This window comes from Apodemus sylvaticus, chromosome 20 (genome assembly GCF_947179515.1).
Source record: "Apodemus sylvaticus chromosome 20, mApoSyl1.1, whole genome shotgun sequence".
Taxonomy (NCBI): Eukaryota; Metazoa; Chordata; class Mammalia; order Rodentia; family Muridae; genus Apodemus; species Apodemus sylvaticus.
Genome location: NC_067491.1, coordinates 11,511,043 through 11,535,099, shown reverse-complemented (window position 1 = coordinate 11,535,099; position 24,057 = coordinate 11,511,043). Strand labels below are relative to the sequence as shown.

Sequence of the window (24,057 nt, the reverse complement as noted above, 5' to 3'; positions counted from 1 at the left end):
AGCATCTGAAAATCTTATTTTTTTTCTGAGTTGTTTCCTCATGGCTACAGTGGAAAATATTACAGAGCCTGCCCTACTATGTTCGCTGCACGGCTTAGATGAGCTGCCCATTGTTTGGTGTGTGACAGACGGCCTGGCACACACCAGGCATTCCGTAATTGGTACCTCTTACTGTCATTGTGACAGTATCATCCGCTCAGCGTGTCTTTGCTTTATCTTATGAAGCCACTTTCTGGTTTTTCAAATGCTGGTGAGACGGTCTTTGTATCATCTTTCAGAAACTGTTTTAGTTGATTCGACATAAGTCAAAACGGAGTGTTTCGGAACAATACATTAAGGAGTCTGAAGTCCGTCCCAGAGGGTACTGCAACGCAGCAGACTGTATCTGAGGCAGATCTCAGACTGCATAATTGTAGGTCTGCTGTGGGGTGAACACCTGTCTCCACTTACAATCCACCATACAGTCTCAACTCCTTGCAGCACGAGCAGTGGGGCTGCCCGTAGGACAGGCTTCAAATGTCTAGTGACAGCTACCGTGTCCTACGTAAGACTCCCTTCCTCTTTGCTTAGCATTCCCAATGACTGGCCCCTTGGATAAGATGATTTGAAGAAGCCAGGATGAGTTCCCCTTGTCTCCCAGACAACTGTGTGTTGCTTTGCAGCTCCAGCTACCACACTGGCTTTGTATTTCACAGGGTGGGGGTGAAGGCACTGGGAGGACTTGGGGGCACACGCTTGCAAACTGCTCTGTCTTGTCGATCAGTCTCTTCTACATCTGTGTGATCAATAAAAGCCCAAGGACCTGAAATAATATTTAGAGTCTCCCAGTCCCTTCCTAATTGGGCAAAGAGCCTTCATGTAATGGAATTGGAAATCTTAAGAATATCTGATTTGGATATTGACAGAACAACAAGATTTAAAGTGCTAACATGTCTTTAAAGCAACAGAAGTCAAGGCAGTTCACTCTTAGTTGGAATGGACCAGGTAGTTTCCAAAGGATAGATGGATGTCCTGATCACAATTCACAGACAGGGTAAACTTTATTCCCAGATTCGTGTGCCATCAAAGCCTTCTTGTGGGTAGGCAAGCTTCTTCCTGTTCCAATTTTCTCTCAGTAACACATTCTAATGGTAAAGCACTTTAGATCCCGTCTCAGGGTTTGTTTTTGTTTGACATCATATGGATTTTATATAGAAACACCCACAACACAGCCCTGTGGGTAGAAGCAGGAGAACTTGTGAGGCCTGGCTTTCTCCTGCTACCATGTGGATTTTGGGTATCCAACTCCGGTCATCTGAATGGGTGACATGTGTCTGCACCAGCTGAGTTGTCCCGTCAGCCCGCATCTGTTTTTTTGGTTTTGATAATTTTGCTTTTCAGCGTATCCGTCTGACTTTCTGTATATGAGTATTTGCGTGCACGTATGTATGTGTGTACCAAGTGTGTTCTTGGTATCTACAGATGTCAGAAGAAAGCAATGGATCCCTTGGAATTGAGGTTATGGATAGTTGTGAACCAGGGGCTAGGAACCAAACCCGGACCCTCTGCAAGAGCAACAAGTGCTCTTAACCCTGGAGCCTGCCCCTGTCATCGTTGGTGTCATCGTCGGTGTCATCGTCTCTTCCTCTTCTTCTCCTCCTCTCCTCCTCCTATTATTGTTGTCGTCGTTGTTGTTGTTGTTATTATTATTATTATTAATTTTGTGTGTATGAGAGAGAAAGAGAGAGAGGAGAGAAGAGAGGAAGAGGGGAAGGGGGAACAAGAGCGAGAGGGGGGGTAAGGTAGGGAAGGATGGAGAGCACACCTCTAGGCATTCTTCTGTCCACCTCTCATCTTGACAAAGAAACACTGGGGTTACAGATGTGGGCTGTGGGTTTTACGTGGGTTCTAAGGATGTGAACACGGGCTCTCGCGTTTGCACAGCAGGGGTCTGACCCACTAAGCCATCTTCCTGGCCCATCTATGACTTTTAAAAAATGAACAGTGGTGGTACATGCCTTTAATTCCAGCACTTGGGAGGCAGAGGCAGAAGAATCTCTGTGAGTCTGAGGCCAGTCTGGTCTACAGAGTGAGTTTCAGCATAGTCAGGGCCACACTGAGAAACCCTGTCTCAAAAAACCCAACCCAACCCAACCCAACCCAACCTAACCCAACCCAACCTAACCCAACCCAACCCAACCCAACCTAACCCAACCCAACTAAACCAAACCAAACCAAACCAAGCCAAGCCAGAAACCAAATCAAACCAACCAAACTAGATTAGGTGTGATCTTTTATAAATAGCAAAACCTAAATAAATTTGGTTCTGAAATGTACTTTAAAAGAATTCCTTCATTAAATGAGAAGCAAGTGATTAGACAGTTTTTTAACCCGTCTCATGTTTGTTATTTTAAGTTTATAAGCTCAACGATTATAAGTCAAACCAAACCAGAACAATTCCTTAAAGTAAAAATACCTGTTTGGCAGGATTAAAGACTCGATTTAAATCAATATTTCTCAACCAAGGCCAGTTTTGCCTAAGAAAACATCTGGCAGTGTCTTTGGTTGTCACTGCTGGGAGGTGCTGCTGACTCTGAGAGAGGAGCACCCCACAGTTGAACAGAGCACCCCACAGTGTGAGTTGGCGCGCCTCACAAAGCCTGAATTGCATTTCTCTTGCTGCTTCGGATGTTTTTTTCTTGTCTCTAATTTTCAGTTTATCTGTACTTGAATTTGGGTTTCTTTGGGCTTATCTAGTCTACATTTGGTAAATTTGAACGTATAGATTTGCTAAATTTGTCATTTCTAAATTTGCGATATTTCCTTGCAATTATCCTCAAGTATTTATTACCTGATTCACACTTTTTCCCCTCTCTTTCAGAAATGCTGACATTGTAACTATGCTGTGGCCATAGTTGGCCACACTATGCTAATATAAACACTGGCCACACTGCAATAATGTAAACATTGGCCATACTGTGTGTTCATTCTTTCTTTTCAATGGGGAAACTCAGGAGATCAGTTTATACAATCTCTATTACTTTTGGGCTTTCTAGTCCCATCACTAGAGAGCTAGGACCCTAGTCTAGTTCCTTCTATTTCTTCCACAAACGCTGAATGTCCAAGACCAAAACCGGTGTTTGCTATCCATGGGTAACAGCTGATCTACCAGGGAGGGTAGTTTCTTTCTCCAAAAAGATTTTTACAGGGTTGCTGTACCCGTTACACAATGTTTGTTACTCAGAAGTTTAGAGCCACAAAGAAAATGGGGACAGCAGAGATGGAGCTAAGCACTCCTGTCCCCACTCTGCTTCTTGCATCGTAGTAAAAGGTGTCACCTACAGGTCTGTGTTCAAGTCTGGTGTCTGCTTACAGGCACCTTGCTGTCAGGCATCTAGGCTGGAAGATTCTGAAGGGAAAATAGGGGAAACACTGCCGACCTAGCAGACCTCTCGAGCCTGGTCTTTCATCTGCCTCCTACTACTTAGGCTCGAGACTGCCGCCTTAGGCACTGTGTTTAGGTTTTATGGACGCACTTAGTGGGAGAGACACGGTGGAGTGTGCTGACTCTGTTCCCTCGGAGCCTGTATTTACCTTTTGATTTCATCTCTCCGGTTGGCGAGCACGGGTATTTACGTGGTGTGTCATTTAGCTTCTGCCGTGTAACAACGCCCTCAAAGCTCAGCGGCCTGAAGCTGCATTTCTCTTAGCTCAGGGAGCTTTGAGTCAGCTGGGGAATCGCTCCGCTTCGGGCTGGTGGGGCTGTGTTCTCTCTTGCATCTGTGGTCCACCGGCAGTTGGGTGTTGTAAGACGCTCTAATTCATATGTCTAGTAGCCGGCTAGCTGTCACTTAGCACGTCTGTCTCCTTTCGTGTGGTCTCACTCACCCAGATGCTTAACTAGAACTTGTTCCATGCTTGTCTCTGGGTTACAGTTGTACCATGAGAGGGTGAGCCCCAGGTTCAAAGCACTCGCAGCAGACTGCTTGATTCATGTTACCCACCGTCCTGAGTGCCTCAGCCTAAAGTCAGGATGGGCGAGGCCTGCTGACAGCAGACACAAGACAGAACATCACCGGGGCCAGTTCTGTGTACAACGTATCACGGCCAAGTGTGCAGCTGAGAAAGCATGGTATTCATTTAACATGGGTATCTCATTGCTTTTTCCACTAATGTCTTCACTGCAGAGAAAATGGTAGGGTCACCACTTCCCCCCAGCTGCGTCCAGCAGTCCTTCCTCTGTTGCCTTTTGACATTTCAATCCGTATCCCAGACCCAGCCTGTACTCTTTTTGGCAATGAGGATGTGTTAATGTGCTTGTGGACTTAAGCCACTAAGACAACGTTATAAAACAACCACTCCTTCCATTCTCAGATTGAATTTTATTTTTAATTCGGTTTCCCCAGAGTGTTGTTTATAGAAACCTCTCTTCTTTCTGCAATTTTTTTTTCTCTCAACAGACATCTCAGCACATGGGATCAGTTCCCCGGGCCTAGAGAACTTGGAACTGAGAATCCTATAACATCCTGCTCTCTCCCTACCAACGGGACTGTCTGCAGCCATGACAACTGTGACATCTGCTCTGCTAAGAGTCTCCGGTCTGTCCTTTGGATCCTTATCTGATAGAGTTTTATTTGTTTTCTCCCAACCCAGGCTTTGGAGTGTCTCCTCTCCCCAATGCCGTGGTGTGTGTGTGTGTGTGTGTGTGTGTATTCAAGGGAATGTGTATTCAGGTTCTTGTGAAGGTCAGGGGTCAACCTCAGGAGCCAACTATCTTGTTTTCTGAGACAGAATTTCTCACAGGATTGGAGCTCACCAAGAAGGCCAGCTAGGCTGGCAAGTCAGTGAGTCTCCATGTCTCCAACACTGGACAGGCATGGCATCCCAATACCTTTATGTGGGTTGTAGAAGAGTCAACTTCAAGTAATCATGTTTACCTAGCAAGTCCTTTTCCAAATGAGCTCTCTCCTCAGCCTGGTTTTCCTTCTTTTCTATAATGCCACTTTGACTGGTTTAAAAACACAGACAGCAACCAAAGCAAGAAACTAACACATGAAACCAAAAACTTTCCTGGTGCCATACGTTTCTTTAGATACCTACACACCTTCATCCTTTCTCTTCCTCTTTACCGGCAAATTTCTGGAAGATACTACCTGTATTTTCTGCTATAAGCTGCTACGGCTGGTGGTCCATGGAGGAGCAAACTCCCTGTTGCAGTGATGAAGGCCATCAGTCTCTGACCTGACCCTGGCCTCTGAATAGGGACTACCTCCCAGTACAACCGATGCTGTCCTTTCCCGAGGAAGCAGTGTACACCATGGTGCTGTTTAAATGTGGCCCTGAAAACCCTGCATGGTGGCCAACACACTCAGAGCTTCACGCTGTGTGGATGCCATTGACTGCTTGTTTCTAATACAAATGTTAAGTTTTTATCCATTACTGTAATCATTCAAGAAATATCGGTTGAGCATGTGGCACGGACCACCCATTACTGTGAACAATACAAAAGGTCCTTCCGCTGGGAACTTGCATGCAAATTAAGCAAAGACACAAACAAGTAAATGTGGAATAGGTCAGAGAGGGATTCATTTCTTTCTCTCTCCATTATCTATCTATCTATCTATCTATCTATCTATCTATCTATCTATCATCTACATCTACAAATCTATCTATCTATCTATCTATCTATCTATCTATCATCTACATCTACAAATCTATCTATCCATCTATCATGACCATTATCTATGTATCTATGTATTTATTTATCTATGTATCTATGTATCTATTTCTCTCTATCTTCCTATCTCTCAATCTATCTATCCATCTATCGTGACTATTATCTATGTATCTATGTATCTCTCTCTCTCTCTGTCTCTCTCTCTCTATCTAGAATCAGAGCTAGGGGTCTAGACCTTCACTCTGGGCGAGGCAGGAGTCTATGAAGGGTTTGGAGAGGAATAATGGGAGTTACTTGAACGCAAAAGGAGCATTCTAGCTTCCATATGCATGCCTTTGCTTTGTCATTTTAGACTATTCAGGAGGAAAGGCAGTTGAAGCCTCTATACAACTGCTTTCTTAGTCAGAAGATCTCATTTCATTCCTCACCCTAATAATGAAAATTCAAAGAGCACATTTCAACAGGCCCTGCAGAATCAGCCAGTTCTCCATTCATGGACATTACTCAGGGACAAACTGCCTCCTACATGGACATTACTTAGGGACAAACTGTCTCCTGTATATATTGCTCTTCCCACCTCATTATAGACACTACACATTGGTATGATCTGGACCATGTTGCTTCCCTTAAGGGTTTAGTTTCTAAAATAATTATTACGTTGGGCATCTCCTTTACCCAGTATATTCATGTACAAAATCCAAAAGTCAGACAGAAGTAACCAAATTTCAACAACTTTCAGATGTTTCTAGGCAACTGTTCTCTAGGTATTTAATTATTGGTTCCACTGCTGACATTTGGGCACTGGTACCAAAGCAACACACCATACGGAGGAAGCTTTCAAGATTGCTGACTTCAGCTGGATTTTTAAGCCATTATGCAGTGCATTTTCAAGGAGACACACCGCGGAGTGTGCTTAACTCCCCCTAAGACTCTGATAAAGCCTCTGAACAGATGGCAAATTGCTTGTCTGTAGCCGCTCACCTGCTAAACTTCCAGTCAGGTGAGTCATACACAGCTTGCTGTTGCTAGGCGACAAGGCAACTAACTATAGGAAGCCAAGAAAAACAGCACCAACCACCCTTCATTCATAGAGCATGTACTAGAGCCAGCCATCTTGGTAAGTAATTCACAAAAAGCCAACTGAAAATATTTCATAGAAAGATTCTGCCATTATAAGAAGCAATAGTTCAGTTTTGATTTACTTTAGAAAAAAACGAGCTCGCCATAACGTTGCCAAGACTCAAGAGAGCCAGAGAGTCCTGCTGGCGTGGGCTTTTCTTACTTTTATCAATAATTCAGCTGCCCCCAAGGCCACCAGAACACCATTTAATTCTTCTGCCACAGTGCACTAAAACGCCCTGGAAAAGTTCTTGCTATATTATTTACGAATGTTGCATAAGCATACTAACTCATGACTGGTTGTTCTCTGCTAATAAAAAAAAGAAAAGCCAAAGACCAGTCTGTTTACTTTTCAGAGAATGTATAATTGGATAAGTCAGAGTCATGGCTGTCATCACAACAGAACCTCAAAAGGGTAAGAAGGACAACCGCACTGTGAAAGTCTGCGGCTGCCCTTGACCTAGCAATTCCTTTTCCGACTACACGACCTCAGGATCACTGGTACATGACAGACTCCAATGTCCAGTTATAGCAAGAGGCACAGAGCTATGCAAACCGTGATGTACTCCATGAGGCCATCATGTTCCCTATCTGAGGGGTTGTTTCTAGGCATGAGACATGCTAATGTTTTACATGAGAAGGGCTTAATGTTTTACATGAGAAGTTGCCAAACTATGTGCAACTGTAACTCAATTTAAAAAAGTTCTGCAACATTCAAATAAGGGCAACACATATATACAATTGTAAAATATACAGGCACATAGCATAAAATATTTGTATACTACACATATGAATATATGTGTCAATACTGAAAAAATATAAAACATTAACTGATTGTGTTAAATTGCATTTCTATAAGAAAATTATTGCTATATTTAAAAATTATATTTTATTATAAACTTGTTATATTTAAAAATTACTGTTATAATTAAAAAATAAGATTATGAAACAGGTTGGCAGTTTTCATTTTCAATAATTCAAAATGTATAGGTTTTAGAAAGTGTTGTCTGTGCGGGCGTGGGGGTGCATGGGGTGCTGTCGCATACAAGCCATAGTGAGCATACGGAGGCCACACGGCCACCGTGCGGGAGTCAGTTCTCATCCTACCATGTAGGTTCTGTGCTTTATTCGGTGGTGGGTCTACCTTTTAACAGCAGAGCCACGTGTCCAGCCCTGAACTCGGTTTCTCTGCTGAGCCATCCCACAGGCCCCTCATGGACTTGGTCTCAAAATAAGGACAGAGCCTTAGAGACCGGGCAGTACACCAGTGGTTTGTGTGTATTTTTATTTTTTTAATTAACTTCAACTAAAACATCTGTTTGGACAAGTAACTTACTTTAAACGTTCCCTCTGGTGACACGGCTTTATCCCCATGAAATGTCTCTCTCTGTCCTTCACACTGAAGCACATAATCAGAGCTGACTTTGACAGAAGCAAAATGAAAGAAAGACTGGATTTTAGTCGTCATCTCTCCGTCCTGTCAGATTAGGCCACGCAATCCGTGATGGCCGAACTTGGCTAAGGATTCAGATCTCTGAGTTCGAATCTGATAAGCCATGCGCTTAGGTCCAAGGAGGGCTATTCTCAGGGGCCTGAGGCCAGTCTCAGCGATTTAGGGTGGATGGCTGACGTGTTTGCTGTTTCCATCCACAGATAGCTTTCGTCAGGCTTTAAAAAAAGTAATTTTCATTATGTCTGTTCTCCCATGATTCCACTGTGCGCTACAGAGCCTGCTCACTCTCTCCACCCCTCCTCCTCACACCCATCAACCTCTCCTCCTCCCTGCAGTCCCTCCCACACATTCAGGTCCTTTTTGTGACCCATTGGGTTCAACCATGTGCCGGGGCACGGGTTTAGAACTGCCCTGTGGGCCCACCGATGGGTCCCCGACTGAAGGCAAGAACTTCTTCTCCCCTAGAATTCACCAGGAGCCCATTGCTGTGCAGGGGGTGGTAGAGCTGTGACCCTCCCCCAGCCCAGGACTGATGACAGGCCCAGTCTACTGCAAAGTCAGCAGCAGTGGGGTAATGATTGCAGGGGTGTGCTATGAGGGCAACCACAGCCGCTGTGTGTCCATGACTAGGACAGCTTTGTCCCCTCAAAAGTCGCTGTTACACAGGCGTCTTCCCTAGTCTCTGGCTCTCACAATATTTCCGCCCTGCCTCTCCTTATGTTCCCGGAGCCTTGGGAGGGGTGGCGGTGGTGTTTATGTTTCATTTGGAGTTGAGCACCCCCCCCCCCCCCCCCGCGGCATCAATTAATTAGTTTCTGCACTTGGACCAGCTGTGAGTCTGTGTCTTAGCCATCCACCGAAAGATTCTCGGAAGAAGACTGAGAGCCGAGGTAGCAATAGCGCCCCCGCCGGCCGGGTTCCAGGGCCGAGGAAGCAATAGCGCCCCCCCGCCGGCCGCTAGCGCTATCCAGCTACATGGGGTATCTCCCTTCTTTTTTTTTTTAACCTATGCTTTTTAATTAGTTTATACAGCACTAGAATTTTCATATAACTGTGGGCTTTGACTAGCCCTTCCCTACTGCAGTCTCTTCTTCCTCAACCCCCTCCGAGGCCCAGACCTGTTGAAACCTCCCCACCCCTAGCCCTCCTCCCTAAGGCATTCTCCAGTCCAATGCCCCTCTCCTAGCTCCCTGGATTCAGAAGGCACTAGTACAAGTTGGTCACACAAAAAAATCTCAGGGTTCCAAATGAGGACGCCCACGTGAGAAGCTTGTCTTTCTGCACCTGGTTCGCATCACGGAATATATCAGTTTTTCCAGTTCCATCCATTTATTTGCAAATTTCATTTGCCTTTGCATATGAAAAAATTCTATCATGTGTATGTACGCATGTTTGTTATACATTCTTCAGTCGAGAGACATCAAGGCTAATTTCGTCCCTAGTAGTGTGACTAGAGCGGCGATCACTACGGTTGAGCAATTGTCTCTGTGTTAGCACACAGAGACCTTCTGGTCCCCCAGTCTATGCTCAGGGGTGGAATAGATGTTTGCAGGAGAGGAATACAGCCAAACCAAAACCTAATCTTGAAAGCATTTGGCCATTCTCATAACGTGACCAATGATCAGCTCCCCTCCCCTCAAAATTAAAAACGTCTGGAGTAGCCACAAACTGTCTAACACCTATGAGCTAAGACATGAGTGCACAGAAGGCATATCTCTTCCACTTACATCCCTGAGCATATTCTTCCATGACCCCCAAACATGGTTTATAGATAGTATCTGTCCTCTCTCAGAGCTGTGAAGCCCTGTGAGCTGGGGCACAGTGCCTGGAGCCCTTTAGGCCAGGTTCATATAGAACCGCTTCCAGAACCGCTTCTGAGTCAAATTCACGTACAAGGACTTCTACAACTGCTCCGATCTAATGAAGAATCAGGTCTCTACGTTGTTCCCTACCATTCTGCATCGAATTGGGAATTCCTACAGAGTCTTCTTGATAATCACATCCATTTGGATATAAAAGCATTCCTGCGATTACCTGCTCCAAACTCTTGCTTTGACAGAACAGTTTGGATAAAAGGCTTCTGCCTCTGATTACATTTAAGAAGCCAGGACTATCAAGCACACAGCATCTGTACAGATGTCCATAAAGATAGGAGATGCTCTGAAAAATGAGGATACCCCAAACTCTCTCTCTCAAAGGAACACACACCAAAGGTGCCACAGTTTTTGTGAAGGCCACATCAGGCCCCCTGGGATGCCTCCATCTGAACAGAGAATGGGCTGCTAAGCCAATCTAGCACTGTAACATTGGGAAACCAGCTGGAGAACTGGAAACTCGGTGCCTAAGAAAGAAAAAAGCCAGATGTGGTGGTGCAGGTCTGTAATCGCAGCACGGAGAGGCAGAGAAAAGAGAATCATACTAGGAGACAGGCCTGGCTCCCTAGCAAGACTGAAACGAACAGAAAGCACAACAACTCAAAAGTAAGCAGAAAAGATAAGTCTAGCAGTCCAAGGACCTGAGACTGGGACTTCAGCGCGGTGTCCTCAGCTGCAGTTGGGCTGCACCGGGCTTGTGTGTTAGTAGGCTGACAGGTCCTCAGTAAGCTTTGTCTCTGTGGTTGTAGTGACTGAGCCTCTCCAGCTCATCGGCCATAATTGAGAGAGAAGCCCCTTCAGTGTGTACATGACACCCCCACTAAACAACCAAGTCTGTGGGAATCTACTGCATAGACATCGACGAGCCTCGGCATCTAAGCGAGTAACAAATTCTGATATCAAACAAGCAGGCGTGTGTCCGCTTGCTTTTTAATTTTCCATGCACTCCCCAGATTCATCTTTACAAAAATTAGAATTTCATTTCCTCAACTCCTGGGAATATTGGCTGTGTGCTGTTGAAACTCATGGCTGATCCCTCGCTGGGAATCGCCATTGAGAACTTCCTTCCGTCGAAGGCAGCTGCCTTTCCTAAGAGCACTCCGAGTTCAAGGCCTCCAAACCTAAAATCCAAGGATCCCCGCTTGGATCTGAGACAACCCCAGGGCTCACAGAGCTCCAGGCTCTCCCTCTGTCCAACCTTGCTTTGTTCAGTCTCAGGAAGGCATTCTCTTGAATCTTGAGAACAATCTCCCAAGATCACAAAAAACGAGGGAGCAGAAGAGTCAAGTGCACCTGACTATTGTCCTTGCTTCTACGGCTTCATTAAGCCTGTGCCCTTGTCAGGAGAGGTCTCTGGAAAGGCCCCTTGTCTTTCCTTGCCTCACGAAAGCTCCCCCTCTCCATTTCCAGAGCTTCTTATTTGGAGCTTTTTCTGTCCCCTAGGTTAAGTGAAGATTCCCCGACCTCCAGGCTCCCACAGTGGGCTGCACATCTCTTTAGCTTGGGAATGCGTAATTATTATAATGAGTTCCTTTCAAGTGGGGATGTGTCTTCTAACTGAGCTTTGCCAGCTACAAGACTTACAGCTCAGCAGATGAAGACATGAGGAGCTAGCCTCATCTAAATCCTGGATGAATCCTTGCCAATGCCCCAAGATTGGGGGAGCGTCTTTTAGTTGTATCTAAATGTAGGCTCCCTGCAACCTTCCTGAGACCAGCCTCCTTCCATCTTTGCAGTGATGCCCAGTACTTAGGCCACTGCATATGCTCACGGATACAACCCCACTGAGTATCACCGAAGGCGCTCATGGAAGAATAAGACCATTCCTTCACTTCCCTGGCTCAGCTGAAACTCACACACACACACACACACACACACACACACACACACACACACACACACACACACACATTAAGCTCTTTTATTTAAGATGTTGATATTTCTCTGCCTAGTCTTAGATCCAATACAGAAAGTTCTCCTTTGTTCGAAATACTTCTCTCTCCCCCCCTTCTCTATTTAACACAGCATACAGTGTCTTATAACTCGCCAAATTCCATTTCTAGATCAGAAATCAAATCTAATGTGCCTACATCAGGCACAGCTGAGCCGCCTTCCAGCTGGCCTCGGTGACACTATCCCCTTGTTTTAAGAGGCCCCTTTGAAACACAAATAAAGCCTGAATCGACATGGCGCCTCCCCTCCCTTTTCTGAAGCTAAAAAAAAAAAAAAAAAATCACAGAAGAAAGGTCTGGGCATCAATGTAGGCATGGAACACTATTAACACGAAACTGGGGTGGTTTGTGGAGATTCATGTTCTCAACGTAGAAACTGAAAGCTAGGCCAGGAGTCTTTATATAGGAAATGCTCCAATTCTGTTACTGTCCTCAACAAAAATGCCCAAACAATGAAAGTACTCACTGTGGGCTGACTGAAGCTAACAACGATGACGCTGACAACGACGCGAAGACTTAGAAGCCCAGGTTTTGTTGTGTTTTGCTCTGTTTGTTTGCTTCTATAAATGGATTCAGGAAGGAGGAAGCTTCCTAATGTATTAGAAACTGAGTTTTTTGGGCCCCGTAGAATATTTTTTTCCCCACTTCAGTCGCTCATAGTCTCTGAGGCTGGGTTTTAAGGCAACAGTGCGATAACATTTTCCTGGGAGGACCACACAGGGGATGCACTTTACAAGCCTGGTCACACGTGAGCCCAGAAAGAACTCGAGGCCCTCCTGTCTAAGTGTGGGGGTCAGAGGAAATAGAGGTGAAAACTGCAGGTACTTAAAAAAATATTTTTATTATTTTACTTAAGAGTGTGTGTGTGTGTGTATGGGTATGAGTGTGGATGCTTATGGAGGGCAGAGGCCTCAGGTCTCCCTGGAGCTGGAGTTACAGACAGTTGTAGGCTGCCCAACCTGGGTACTAAAAACAAACTTGGGTCCTCTAAGGATAAGCTAACTAGTGTAAGCTCTTAACCGCCGACCTATCTCTCCAGCACCCTGCAGGTACTCATTACCCACATATTTCTTTTGTTCACGGTCAAATATTCATTAATTTGCTGAATATAAATAAGTATACCTGGTAGATAATAATGTATACATCAAAACACACACACACACACACACACACACACACACACGCGCACACTTACGAGCATACAGTGTAAGTACACATGCTCGGGTTTCACCCTCTAATTTGTGTCTTTAGAATTGTCTCGCCTTTAATTCGCTTCTCTTTTGTGGCAGTAGGCAAGGTGGTTGTCTGGAAGCACACTAAGGCAGGGTGTATGGAGTCTACCTTCTTAAACATCCGGGTGGAATCCTCGCTTATCTGCATGAACCGCATGATGACATTGTTCAGATAGATGTCACTCAAGGTGGCGTGGTCTTTGCTCTCCCTCCTCACTTGGTTCAGGAGCAAATACCAGCAGTTCACTGGAGACAACAGGTTCTGGTCTTTCCTGCAAGATAAAGAAGGACAGAATTACCCACAGGATCAGCCAAGAGAAAGGCAGCTCATGTAGGCGGAGGAGCCGCAGCAGATGTGCCTACCACTGTTCATTGTGGTTTGAGCGTTTCTTAGATCAGGGCATGCTACAGCCTGCAGGGATCCTTCAACTTACCAGGCCTGGAAAGAAAACTTGGCTCAAAAACCCTGGCACAACCTCCAGCCCCTGACCAGGGCCCCAGGAGTCCAATGTAGACAGTGCTTAGGCAGCCCCCGGGTTTAGCACCCTGCTAAGGAAAGCACTTGTGTTTACATGAAAATCTATTGGCTACTGTCTCACATGCAGACCGGTCTGCCGCAGCTCACAAAGTCTGCTTTGAGTGTTCAGCCTACTGCTGGAAAAGAAATTTGGCCAGGCATGCTTTCCACAGAATACAAATTCGAGGGTTATTTATTAATCCCTGGATGCATAGACACCAGTCCCCAAAAAACATTCCCGAGGAATCTGAGCTTTATGGTATTGTCTCGAGGCTTATGAATACAACTCAAAAGTTTGCGGGCTCTCGGCATGCCATGTGTCCTAATGAAATTCACAGAGCCATCTCAGATTTATAAGCGATCCTAGTTTATTCTAGAAGATAAAGCCAAACGATCTACAAAGCCACACAAACTTAGACATATATACAGACATACTCAAAGAACAACTCCATCCCGACACAGTGATCAACAAAAAAGTCACTGCTTGATAACAGAAATTGAAAATGCAATTTGTTGTTGAATCTAAAAAAGAAAACTAACCTATGAAATGGCAAAGGGGCAGTGTCTGTGCTGACCCAGGCAAAGAATGTGATCAGATGTGGGGTGTTATTAATTTATCCTCTTTTTAACTTGCATGTGTACATGAAAGGGAAGTGAGGGAGCAGGGGGAGAGACAGGAGAGTACATGTACTGTGGCACACGTGTAGCGCTCTGAGGTCACCTCCGGTGGGAGCCCTCGACTTCCACATAGTTTAAATAGGGGCCTTCACTGCTTATCACTGTGTTTGCCAGGCTACTGGCCTTTAAACTAATGAAGATTCTCTTGTCTTTACTTCCTGCCTTCTTGCAGGAGTGCAGGGTTTACAAATACATGTGTGCTACTATACATTATACATGGGCCCACTGAGGAATCCCCTTCCCCTACATGCCCATAGAACATATTCTTAAGCTGCTTTCTCTTTTTATGATCACAACAGTTAAAAGTCTGTGTCTAAAAGAAAAAAAGCAAGATCAGAACAAGAAAGGATCCTAGGAAGAAACGCCCTTGCACCCTGGAATTCCAGCCCTGACCTGGGACATCTTTAATCTCCAAACCATCAAGAAGGAACATCGTGTCCATGGCAGATACGTAGAGGATTTTGGTTGACACCCTCTGTCTAGTAAGCCCCAGAGGCAAGTGCTCTATGTTCATTTGAACTACGTTTATCCTCTGTCCTGAAGGAGCTTACAAATTCCTTGAGAATATTTCGTGTATCTTTGTGTTCTCAGTGTCCACTCAGACGAAAGAGTCAAATGGTATTTCATCGATTGTATAAAACACATTATTATCATTCCCTTGCTATTAGCGCCAACCATGATATCAATAATCACATAGTAATAATAGCAGCTATCATTTATTGAGTAAGAAGCAGTAGGCAGGTTGAGGTTGGGGACTTGAAGTCAGGCTTGGAGGTACAGGTGGGCAATCCCAGCAACTTGGAAGGCTGAGGCAGGAAGACAACCAATCCCAAGCCAGCCTGGATAACGTGGAGAGAGCCTGTCTCAAATTTGCATAAATATTAATGAAAGGTTGTAGCTGTTTTTTATTCTAGGCTCAGCTCCTACTTTTTTCTATGCGGCCGTGGGACAACACTGCCAACATCTTTGCACTTCAGACTCTTTGTACAATGAATAAATAGCATAACCTGTCTCATGAGGTCATTATGAAGATGACTTGCATGCCTATCTGTGTTTAAATGTTTGCCATCATGCCTTGGGCACATAGCAAGTGCTGAGCATATAAAGTTAGCTATTTTTATCTGGAGGCTGCTCTGATCAGGACTTAACATTAACTCTATTTAATCCTTACCACAGTCACTTACTATGTCTTGACTGTCAACAAGAGAGCTCTAAAGCTTACCAAAGATTGAATAAGGACCAAAGTGAGTATCAGAGTGAGTCTTTGTGTGGGACGCTGATCCAAGCCTTGCTCATTTTTATTTGCAGTAGCAACTTGTTTAATTAGATATTTGCTTTATTTACATTTCAAATGGTAACTTCTTTCCACGTTACCCCACCAAAACCCCCTATCCCATCCCCCCTTGCTCACCCTTCTCCAATTTCCAGACTTGCATTCCCCTATTCTGATGGGGGAATAGAGCCTTCATAGGATCAATGGCCTCTCCTCTCATTGATGTCTGAAATGGCCATCCTCTGCTACATATGTAGCTGGAGCCGTGGGTCCCTCCACGTGTACTCTTTGGTTGGTGGTTTAATCCCTGGGAGCTCTGGGGGTACTGGTTGGTACATACTATTGTTCCTCCTGCGAGCTGCAAACCTCTTCAGCTCCTTGGATTCTCTCTCTAGCTGCTCCACTGGGAACCCTATTCTCATTCTATTGGTTGGCTGTGAGCCATGGGTGTTTTGATTCACTTTCCAACAAAGATCAAAGTATCCATACTTTGGTCTTCCTTCATCTTGAGCTTCATGTGGTCTGTGAGTCATATCTTGGGTGTTCTGAGCTTTTGGGCTAACATCCACCTATCAGCGATTGCATATTGTATGCGTTCTTTTGTGATTGGGTTACCTCACTTAGGATGATAGTTTTAGATTAAGGACCGTTTGCACAGATACTGTCCCCAAATGGAGTAAAAGCAGGATCCAAGGTCTAGCTTCGATAAACTTGAGCATGACTTTGCTAAAACGCATTTGTCTGGAAAAAGGAACAGAAATGCTATGCACATGCGTATGCACATGCACATGCGCATGCCAGCCACCAGTCATGGCAAGGACTTTGCCACTTACAGTCACAAGGTCCCACGCCTCCTATTAGAGAAACCAAAGCTCAGAGAAGGTACATAATGATTCAGTCAAGCAGTAGTCATTATTCAGACCCAGTCTGGCTGGCTTGTTAATGAAGCTGGGTTTTGAGTTTCTGATCCATTTATAATCCATTTCATCTCCAGCTCCACATTCAATAATAAAGAATGCGCAAGTCAAAGGCAATTTGAAGCTGCATGCGTAAATATTTAATTGCATTTAGTTGAAGAAGCACAGGTCCATGGGGGTCAGAGAACAACCTCCGGTAGTTTATTTTCTTTCCATCATGTGAGTTCTGGGAATTGAACTTAGGTTATCAGGCTTGACCCCCACCTGCTAGGCCATCTTGATAACCTGGCTACTCTCCTTTTAAACGGGGCTTCAAGGTCATGGACAGGTTTAGAATGAAACTTCAAGGTCGCTGAGAAGAAAGAGGCACGGTTCTCAGTAGCAACCCCCATCCCCAGGCTGAGCAGGAGGGTCTCTTTGTTGCTTTTGTGTGGGAAGGTAGCTGGGTTTTATTTACCCCATCATTGGGGTGGGCTATCCTCTGGAACTGGAGGACAACAAGGAGAGGCTTACAGTGGAAACCTTATTTTCATCTTCATCTTTATCTTTATCTTTATCTTTATCATCTTTATCTTTATCTATCTTCATCTTGTGTAGACCTCATTTCCACTGCTCTTCTGCAGGATTAAGGGATGGGTAGCTTTGTGAATATGCAGACCTTCACTTCTCTTGTCCTTTCTTTTTTGATCAGGGAAGCACTCCTCGCCTCCCTATGAATCCAGGAGTATCATGAGGGCATCCATTATATTGTAACCATAATTTTGGGATATTTTATAGCACAGCACTTTCCAGATTCCCTGGCCTACTGAGCTTTCTGAAACAAAAGCCCATGCTTCTGTTTTACTATCTCTCCATCTGGGTATCTGCCCCTCCCTCTAGGGTGGCTAAGAACACAAGGCCAAACACCATGAGAGACCCTAGGTGTTCTCCCTTCCCAGTTATCTTCCTGTTGCCTGTCACTTGAATGAAGGTGTGGGCAGGTCAACTTAAAATGCTGCAAAGATTCCTCTGTCTGCAGGACAAAGGCCAAACTGCCCACAAAGACATGTAAGAGTCTGTGGTGTGCTCCAATGAATGCCTGTGGCCACACTGCCCATCCGATTACATACTCTCAAATAACGACTGTTTTACAAATCTGGGCCTATAACCCTGCCCTTCTGGTCCTTAACCAAGAGGTTCCCTTCCTTGGTTCCCTTTCGTAGTCAGCAAGTCAGTATGTGTTCACTAATGGATCACTCTCTGGGGCCAAAGAGATGGCTCAGGTGGTAGTGTCTGCCTTGTAGGCACAAGTGTGTGAATTTGAGTTATGGACCCCAACACTGAGGAGGTGGAGAGAGGTGTGTAACACCTGAGGCTCTATGGCCTCCATAGCAGGTACACATTCACGTCTGTGCATCTCATCTCACACACACACATACACACACACTCATTCTCTCTCTCTCTCTCTCTCTCTCTCTCTCTCTCTCTCTCACACACACACACACACATTCATTCTCTCTTTCTCTTACACACACACACACACACACACACACACACACTCATTCTCTCTCTCTCTCTCTCTCTCTCACACACACACACACACACACACACACACACACACACACACACACACCACTCTTCCAAGACCCTTCCCTTCTCTATCTCCATTATAGAACATGCTTCAACCTTCTCTGTCCATGGTACCTGTGTTTGCCCTTGCTGGTACACTTGTATGCAATTGCCTACTTGTCTCTGTGACCCTGGGATTTACATTATAGGGGAATTCTCATGAACAGATCACCTGTATGTTCTTTCTAATCTAATGACGTACATCAGTGTTAAAGTTTAGCCATGCTCACCCATGAGTTTTTACTGAAAGTCTTTTCTTTTTTAAAAGTTTTGATTATATTGACTACAAACATGTTGGGTGAAGGTGGAGCATGCTCCCCAGGAGCATTAAACCCAAACAAAAGCTTGCTTTCATACAAAAATCATTAAAGAGTACTGCAGGCCTATAATCCTGGTACTTGGCAGGCAGGGCTGTCATAAGTACCAAGCTAGCCTAGGCTACAAAGTGAGATGTGGTTTTAAGAAATGAAAAGATTGAAGAGGAGGGGGAGGAGGAAGAGGAGAAATCTTGAGGCTTTGTTTAAAACAACTATTTCCCTTTCCAATGTCTACTATGACTGATGTCAGCTCCTTTTCTGTAGTTGTTAATTTTATAAACACTGGTTTAAAATACAAACTTATGTCTATGTAGCATAAGTGGGAATGGAGAAAGGCTGTTAGGTTTATGGGGACATGTTTGCCAATAACTTCATAGACAAAAGAAATGTCTACAACCAAACAGGTCTGGGGAAAAGACAGAGTAACCATCGCCTTGGAAAGGTGAATCTGAATCAAGTCTCTCTCCTCACCATCTGTCCATCTGTCCATCTGTCTTTCTCTCCATCCATCTATCCATCCCTCCTTCCCTTATCCCTACCTGCATCACAGGTATTGAACCAATAGCTCAAGTCTTTCCCCCTTCCTTCCTCCCTTCCCCCTCTCACCACCCAACCAGGTATTGAACCTCTGACCCCATGCATGCTAGGCAAGCCTTCAGCCCCTAGAGCAACACCTGCAGCTGGAAACATCCTTTCTTACTTGAATTGTTGATGGTCCTTAGTGCTTCTTGTTTTGGCCATGAACCTCTCTGCCAGCTTCTCCAGGTTCCGAGAATATTCGGTCTCAATTTCTGCTTTTTTCCTGAAGAAATCTTGCAGGTCCTGGAGCAGCTGAACTCGCATCTCTGTCTGCTGCTCCAGACATTTTTGTTGCTCTACCAGCTGGGCTCGGATTTCTGAAGAAAGACAAGAATCCCCCAATGATGTCATGGAAGTGACCAGGACACGTGAACAGGCAAGGCACACAGCGTGACTCCTATCACACAGATGGCCCTGTTTAGGCCTCTGCCGGAGTCCTGCACCCAGCTTAGTTCTTACTTTTTATACTATATCCATTTATTCATCATACTTTTGTGTGAGCACGCAAGTGGGCACATGTGCAAGACAGAGTGGATGCAGAAACCTAGGACAACCTCTAGGAGTTGGTTCTGTCCCTCTTCCGTGTCTGTCTAAGAGACTGAACTCAGGTCATCAGCTTTACCCACTGAGCCATATCACTGGCCCTTGGGCTGTTTTATTTTAAAACATCTGATGGCCTCCTTATTTAAAAAAAAATGACAGGGGACTGAGAGGGAAAGTATAGCAAATTTGAATAGAAATACGTCTCACACTTGTAATACTACAAACACACATTGAGTCATGAGAGAAAGAAATTACAGCCTTTCAGATAATTCCCAATGCTGGGGTGCTGTTGGTATATCAGAATGCATTATAAAAACGTTCAGTGACATTTTATGTTAACTCTCCCTTTTGAGCTTGCATAAAAAAGAAATGGGCACCATCTCTTCCAGACGTAGGAGTCATGAAACATTTGTCAGTTGGCACACGCAGAGACTGACATCTGGCAATTCTTATTTAGGGCATACACTCCTCATTTGTAAAACACTTAGCTTCAGGGTTTATAGGCATGCCGGGCCTAAAAATAGCTCCTTTCTATATCCAAATAATCCATTCATAACCAGGCAGCACACAGACTCCAACTTAGTATTCTATTAACAGCACCGAGGCAGCTCTTCAGGCTTGACTTTGCACACATTGTTCAAACGGACACCTTTACCGACACACATAGTCCTGAGACTCCTTTGACCATTTCGATACTTTAGAAGTATGGAGAATGTGCGCCTGTGGATTCAGAGAAAGCACAAAGCAAACACAGAGGATGCAAAACTATCTGTAAGTGCCTGCTGCAGAGAAAGCTGTTTGGAAAACAAGTCCCACTACCGCACATACTACTGTTCCAAGGTCTAAGGCTAACTTCCGGAGACAAGAAGAGTGTTCTCTGTGGAGAAGCCTGTGCTCCTCCTGCCCCAGTGTTCACACCTATGCCCTAAAAGAGACCAGCAGCTTAACTCAATGGGATGGATCCTGCCCCAAGAGCACTTTCTTCCATTCCTAGTAGAATCCCTTCCAGATAGAGCGGATGGCAGATTTGAACCCCCCCCTTGGTTAAACTCATGAACAGCTGGGCGGTTAAGGCGTGGGTGCGGGAGCAAGTCAGGAAACTTGCTGACTTGACTAATACTGAATTATAATAATATTTACTCCGTTATCACCTGCCTTACAAAGAGTAAGTTTGGGTCTAAGAGCAAAGCAAGCACTTTAAGAACCAGTTGATAAGTGGGGCTCCCCTGCGACCCCTGTCTCTCCTTTGTGAATCTGACCAATGGGACACTTCCTGCTGCCTTCCCATGTGTCCAGTGGTGTTGAGCAGTTGTCCCAAGCCCCAGCTGTAGCCTGGCAGAGATGCCTAAAGAGGTCTGTCTGTCCTGGGGTCTGCTACGCTCCAGGAAATGCTGTTTCTGGGGTCCCTTGGGAAAAGCAAGGAGGTAGACCTCAGGTTCATTCTGGGCTGAAGGATCCTGTCCCAACCTCAAGGAAATGTGACTGTTACTGGAGAAAATACATCACCAACAGACTTTTAACTACAAGAAAGGGCATCTGGTTCACAGTCGATCAAAGGAAGTGGTTTTCAATGTAGTATTATAATCAGTATGGCTGCCAAAGGTTTTCTCCTAAAAATACATAATTATTTCTGTTTTATGAAGAAGGAAAAATAAAACAAAACAAAACCAAGGATGTGGATATTTCTCATTCAGGAATTCCAGTAAGTCTTTTAAGATGATGTTTTTTAGCAAATCTTGTTGTGCTAAGAAACAATGAGTCAATTACTTTAGGAGGACCAACTGGTCCTCCCCACGCTTACTTCCTCTCACCTTGGGATCCAATAGGAAATAAAAGTATCACCACTACAGGTCTAATCAGAGTTACCTAGCAGTTATATGGGCTTTCTTCAACTGGGTAGAAATAATTAAAACTCTTGGAAAAACTGTGAGCCTTAGTTCTGCACCAAGTAAAGCAAGCTCCTTCCCAGCCCCAGATTCTAGGATGGTCCATTAAGGCCTAGCAACTCTCCCGGGTCGGACTCCATGAGAATCATTATTCCCAGATTCGAGGGTCATTTTAATATAGCTGAGCGCATCATTGTTGAGCTTGGATTTTAGGTTTAGTCCCAAGCTCAGGACGCTCAGCTTCTGTCTGGTAGGACACAGGAACCTTACAGAGCTAAAGGCATTTCGTAACAAAGGGAAGGAGGGTATGGGAGACATGATGTCTGGAGTAATCGCAGAGATTACAAGACACACAGCTATACCCAGCCGGAAGTAGAAGGACACCACGTCCCACATGGTAGAAGGTATGCTTGCAAATCAGACACCAGACAGGGGGATTTGTATGTAGCCTATGCAAAGAACTCTTCTGCAAAGAACTCTTCTAACTCAACAATAAAACAAACGAACAAAAAAACCCAAACAACTTATATCATGTGCAAAGGATCTTAGTTGGTTCCTCCCAGGATGATGAAAAGGTGGCTTAATGAACTATTGAAAACTGTTAAATATCATCAGCTACCAGGAGATGAAAATAGAAAGCAGAGCTGATACCCTGATATCAGATGTCAGGACTCTACCAACAATGAGAGCAAAGGGTGTTGGAGAAGCGACGGGGAAACTAGAATCCTTACACGATGCCATCAGAAGTCTTAATAGTTTCCGTCACCTTGCAGAATATCCTGGCACTTCCTTAAAAGGTTAAACAGAATTACCAGATTATTCAGCATTTCTATGTCAGGATATATATAGTTAGGAGTGAAAATATATTTCCATACAAAGCCATGTACGTGAGTGTGTATGGTAGTATTGTTAGCAAAGGGGAGATATGGAGATAAACCTATCATTTCCCAAAGGGGCAAAGCGGAGCACGGCTCACAATGGAATATTGTCTGATAACCAAAACGACGAAGACCTGACATATGCTAAGGTGAAACTCCAGCACGTACACTTCTGGCAGCACGTACACTTCCGGCAGCCCAGCGGGCAGAGTGCTTGCCTGTCACACACAAAGCACGAGTCTGAGGTCCAGCACCACACACACTGAGGGCAGCTCCACACACCTGTCACCCCAGCACTTGAGAAGCAGAGGGAGGAGGGTGGGCCAGGGACAAGGTCATCCTCCGCTACACGGAGTCTGGATGACACGAGACCTTTTCTCAAAAAAAGAGAGCCAGCAGCACATCACTAAGCTGACTGTTCCATTCATGGGAGTGTCTGCGATGGGCTCACTTGTTGGCTGGGGGGATGGGAGACTAGGAGGTCATAGGACGTGGCTGCTGCTAGGTGAGGACTTCTCTGGGGATGATGAAAACAACTAACAATTCATCAGGGCAGTTGATCCATCATGGTTGTGAAACTCGGAAGATGCTCAAACCTGCTGGCTTAGTAGACAGCATGCACCAATTATTATCTCAAAACCAGATGCTACTTATTTACTTGTTTATTGAGACAAGGTTTCCTTGTGTATCCTTGGCTGTTCTGGAACTCACTGCATAGACCAGGCTGGCCTCCAATTCGTGTAGATGTACCTACTTCTGCCTCCCCACTGCTAGGACTAAAGGCATGCACCACATGCCTAGACAGGTGATACATTTTAAACATGTTGATACATTTTAAACAATGGTGACACCAGCTACGACCTTGTTGCTATCCTTTAGTTCCATTTGTCAAAGTGGACAGCCTTTAAAATGCTGCTTACATAAATCGACTCTTTCCTAGGTATTTTCGATTTGTCCCGATTTTATCCAAAGGCAGATACACGGAATGGATTGACCAGATATCATTATGTATGCACATTGTTATCAGTTGTAATGAGATAGGGATGCTTTTCCTAACTGAGCATCCCAAAGGATTTATTACCAAGACGCCCACACTCCTGCAAAAAACAGCAGAAAAAGAAATGTAGTCTCTGGGCGGGTTCTGCTAGTTGTAATTTAAAAGTCTAGACCAGAATCTACTAAATAGTCATAATGGCTATTTTAATACAGGCTCAGCTATTGTTATATTAAACATGTATGTTTTAATTATGTCTCCATCTGTGTGTGCCCTCAAGGGGAGGCCAGGGGTGCTGAACCCCTTGGAGCTAGAGTTACAGGTGACTGGGAGCCACTCAGAGTAGGTGCTAGGAACTCAACACAGGTCCTCTGGAAGAGCTGTGTGTGTAAGCCATCTCTTTAGCCTCTCCAAGTTTGTTAAGATTTGAGTCAGGATCTCACTATATGGCCCTGGATGGTCTGGAACTCATTGTGTCGTCCAGGCTGGCCTGGAACTCACAGAGATCTGCCTGCCTCCATCTACACCGCCACAGCAGGCAGCCTGTTAGGTTTTAAATCGAGTGTTCTTCATTTCTTTCC

At 44.9% G+C, this 24,057-nt stretch overlaps 1 protein-coding gene across 2 annotated transcripts in view; it reads right to left on the bottom strand.

The window, feature by feature from the left end:
* Positions 1 to 24,057, bottom strand: part of Srgap1 (SLIT-ROBO Rho GTPase activating protein 1) — a 283,518-nt gene that overhangs the window by 134,208 nt on the left and 125,253 nt on the right. For both annotated transcript variants that reach the window (XM_052164951.1, XM_052164952.1), the window contains exons 2-3: positions 19,297 to 19,492; positions 13,396 to 13,558 (exon numbers count right to left, since the gene is read on the bottom strand). In XM_052164951.1, coding sequence (XP_052020911.1) covers positions 13,396 to 13,558; positions 19,297 to 19,492 — 359 coding nt within the window. The remainder of the gene's footprint in view (positions 1 to 13,395; positions 13,559 to 19,296; positions 19,493 to 24,057) is intronic.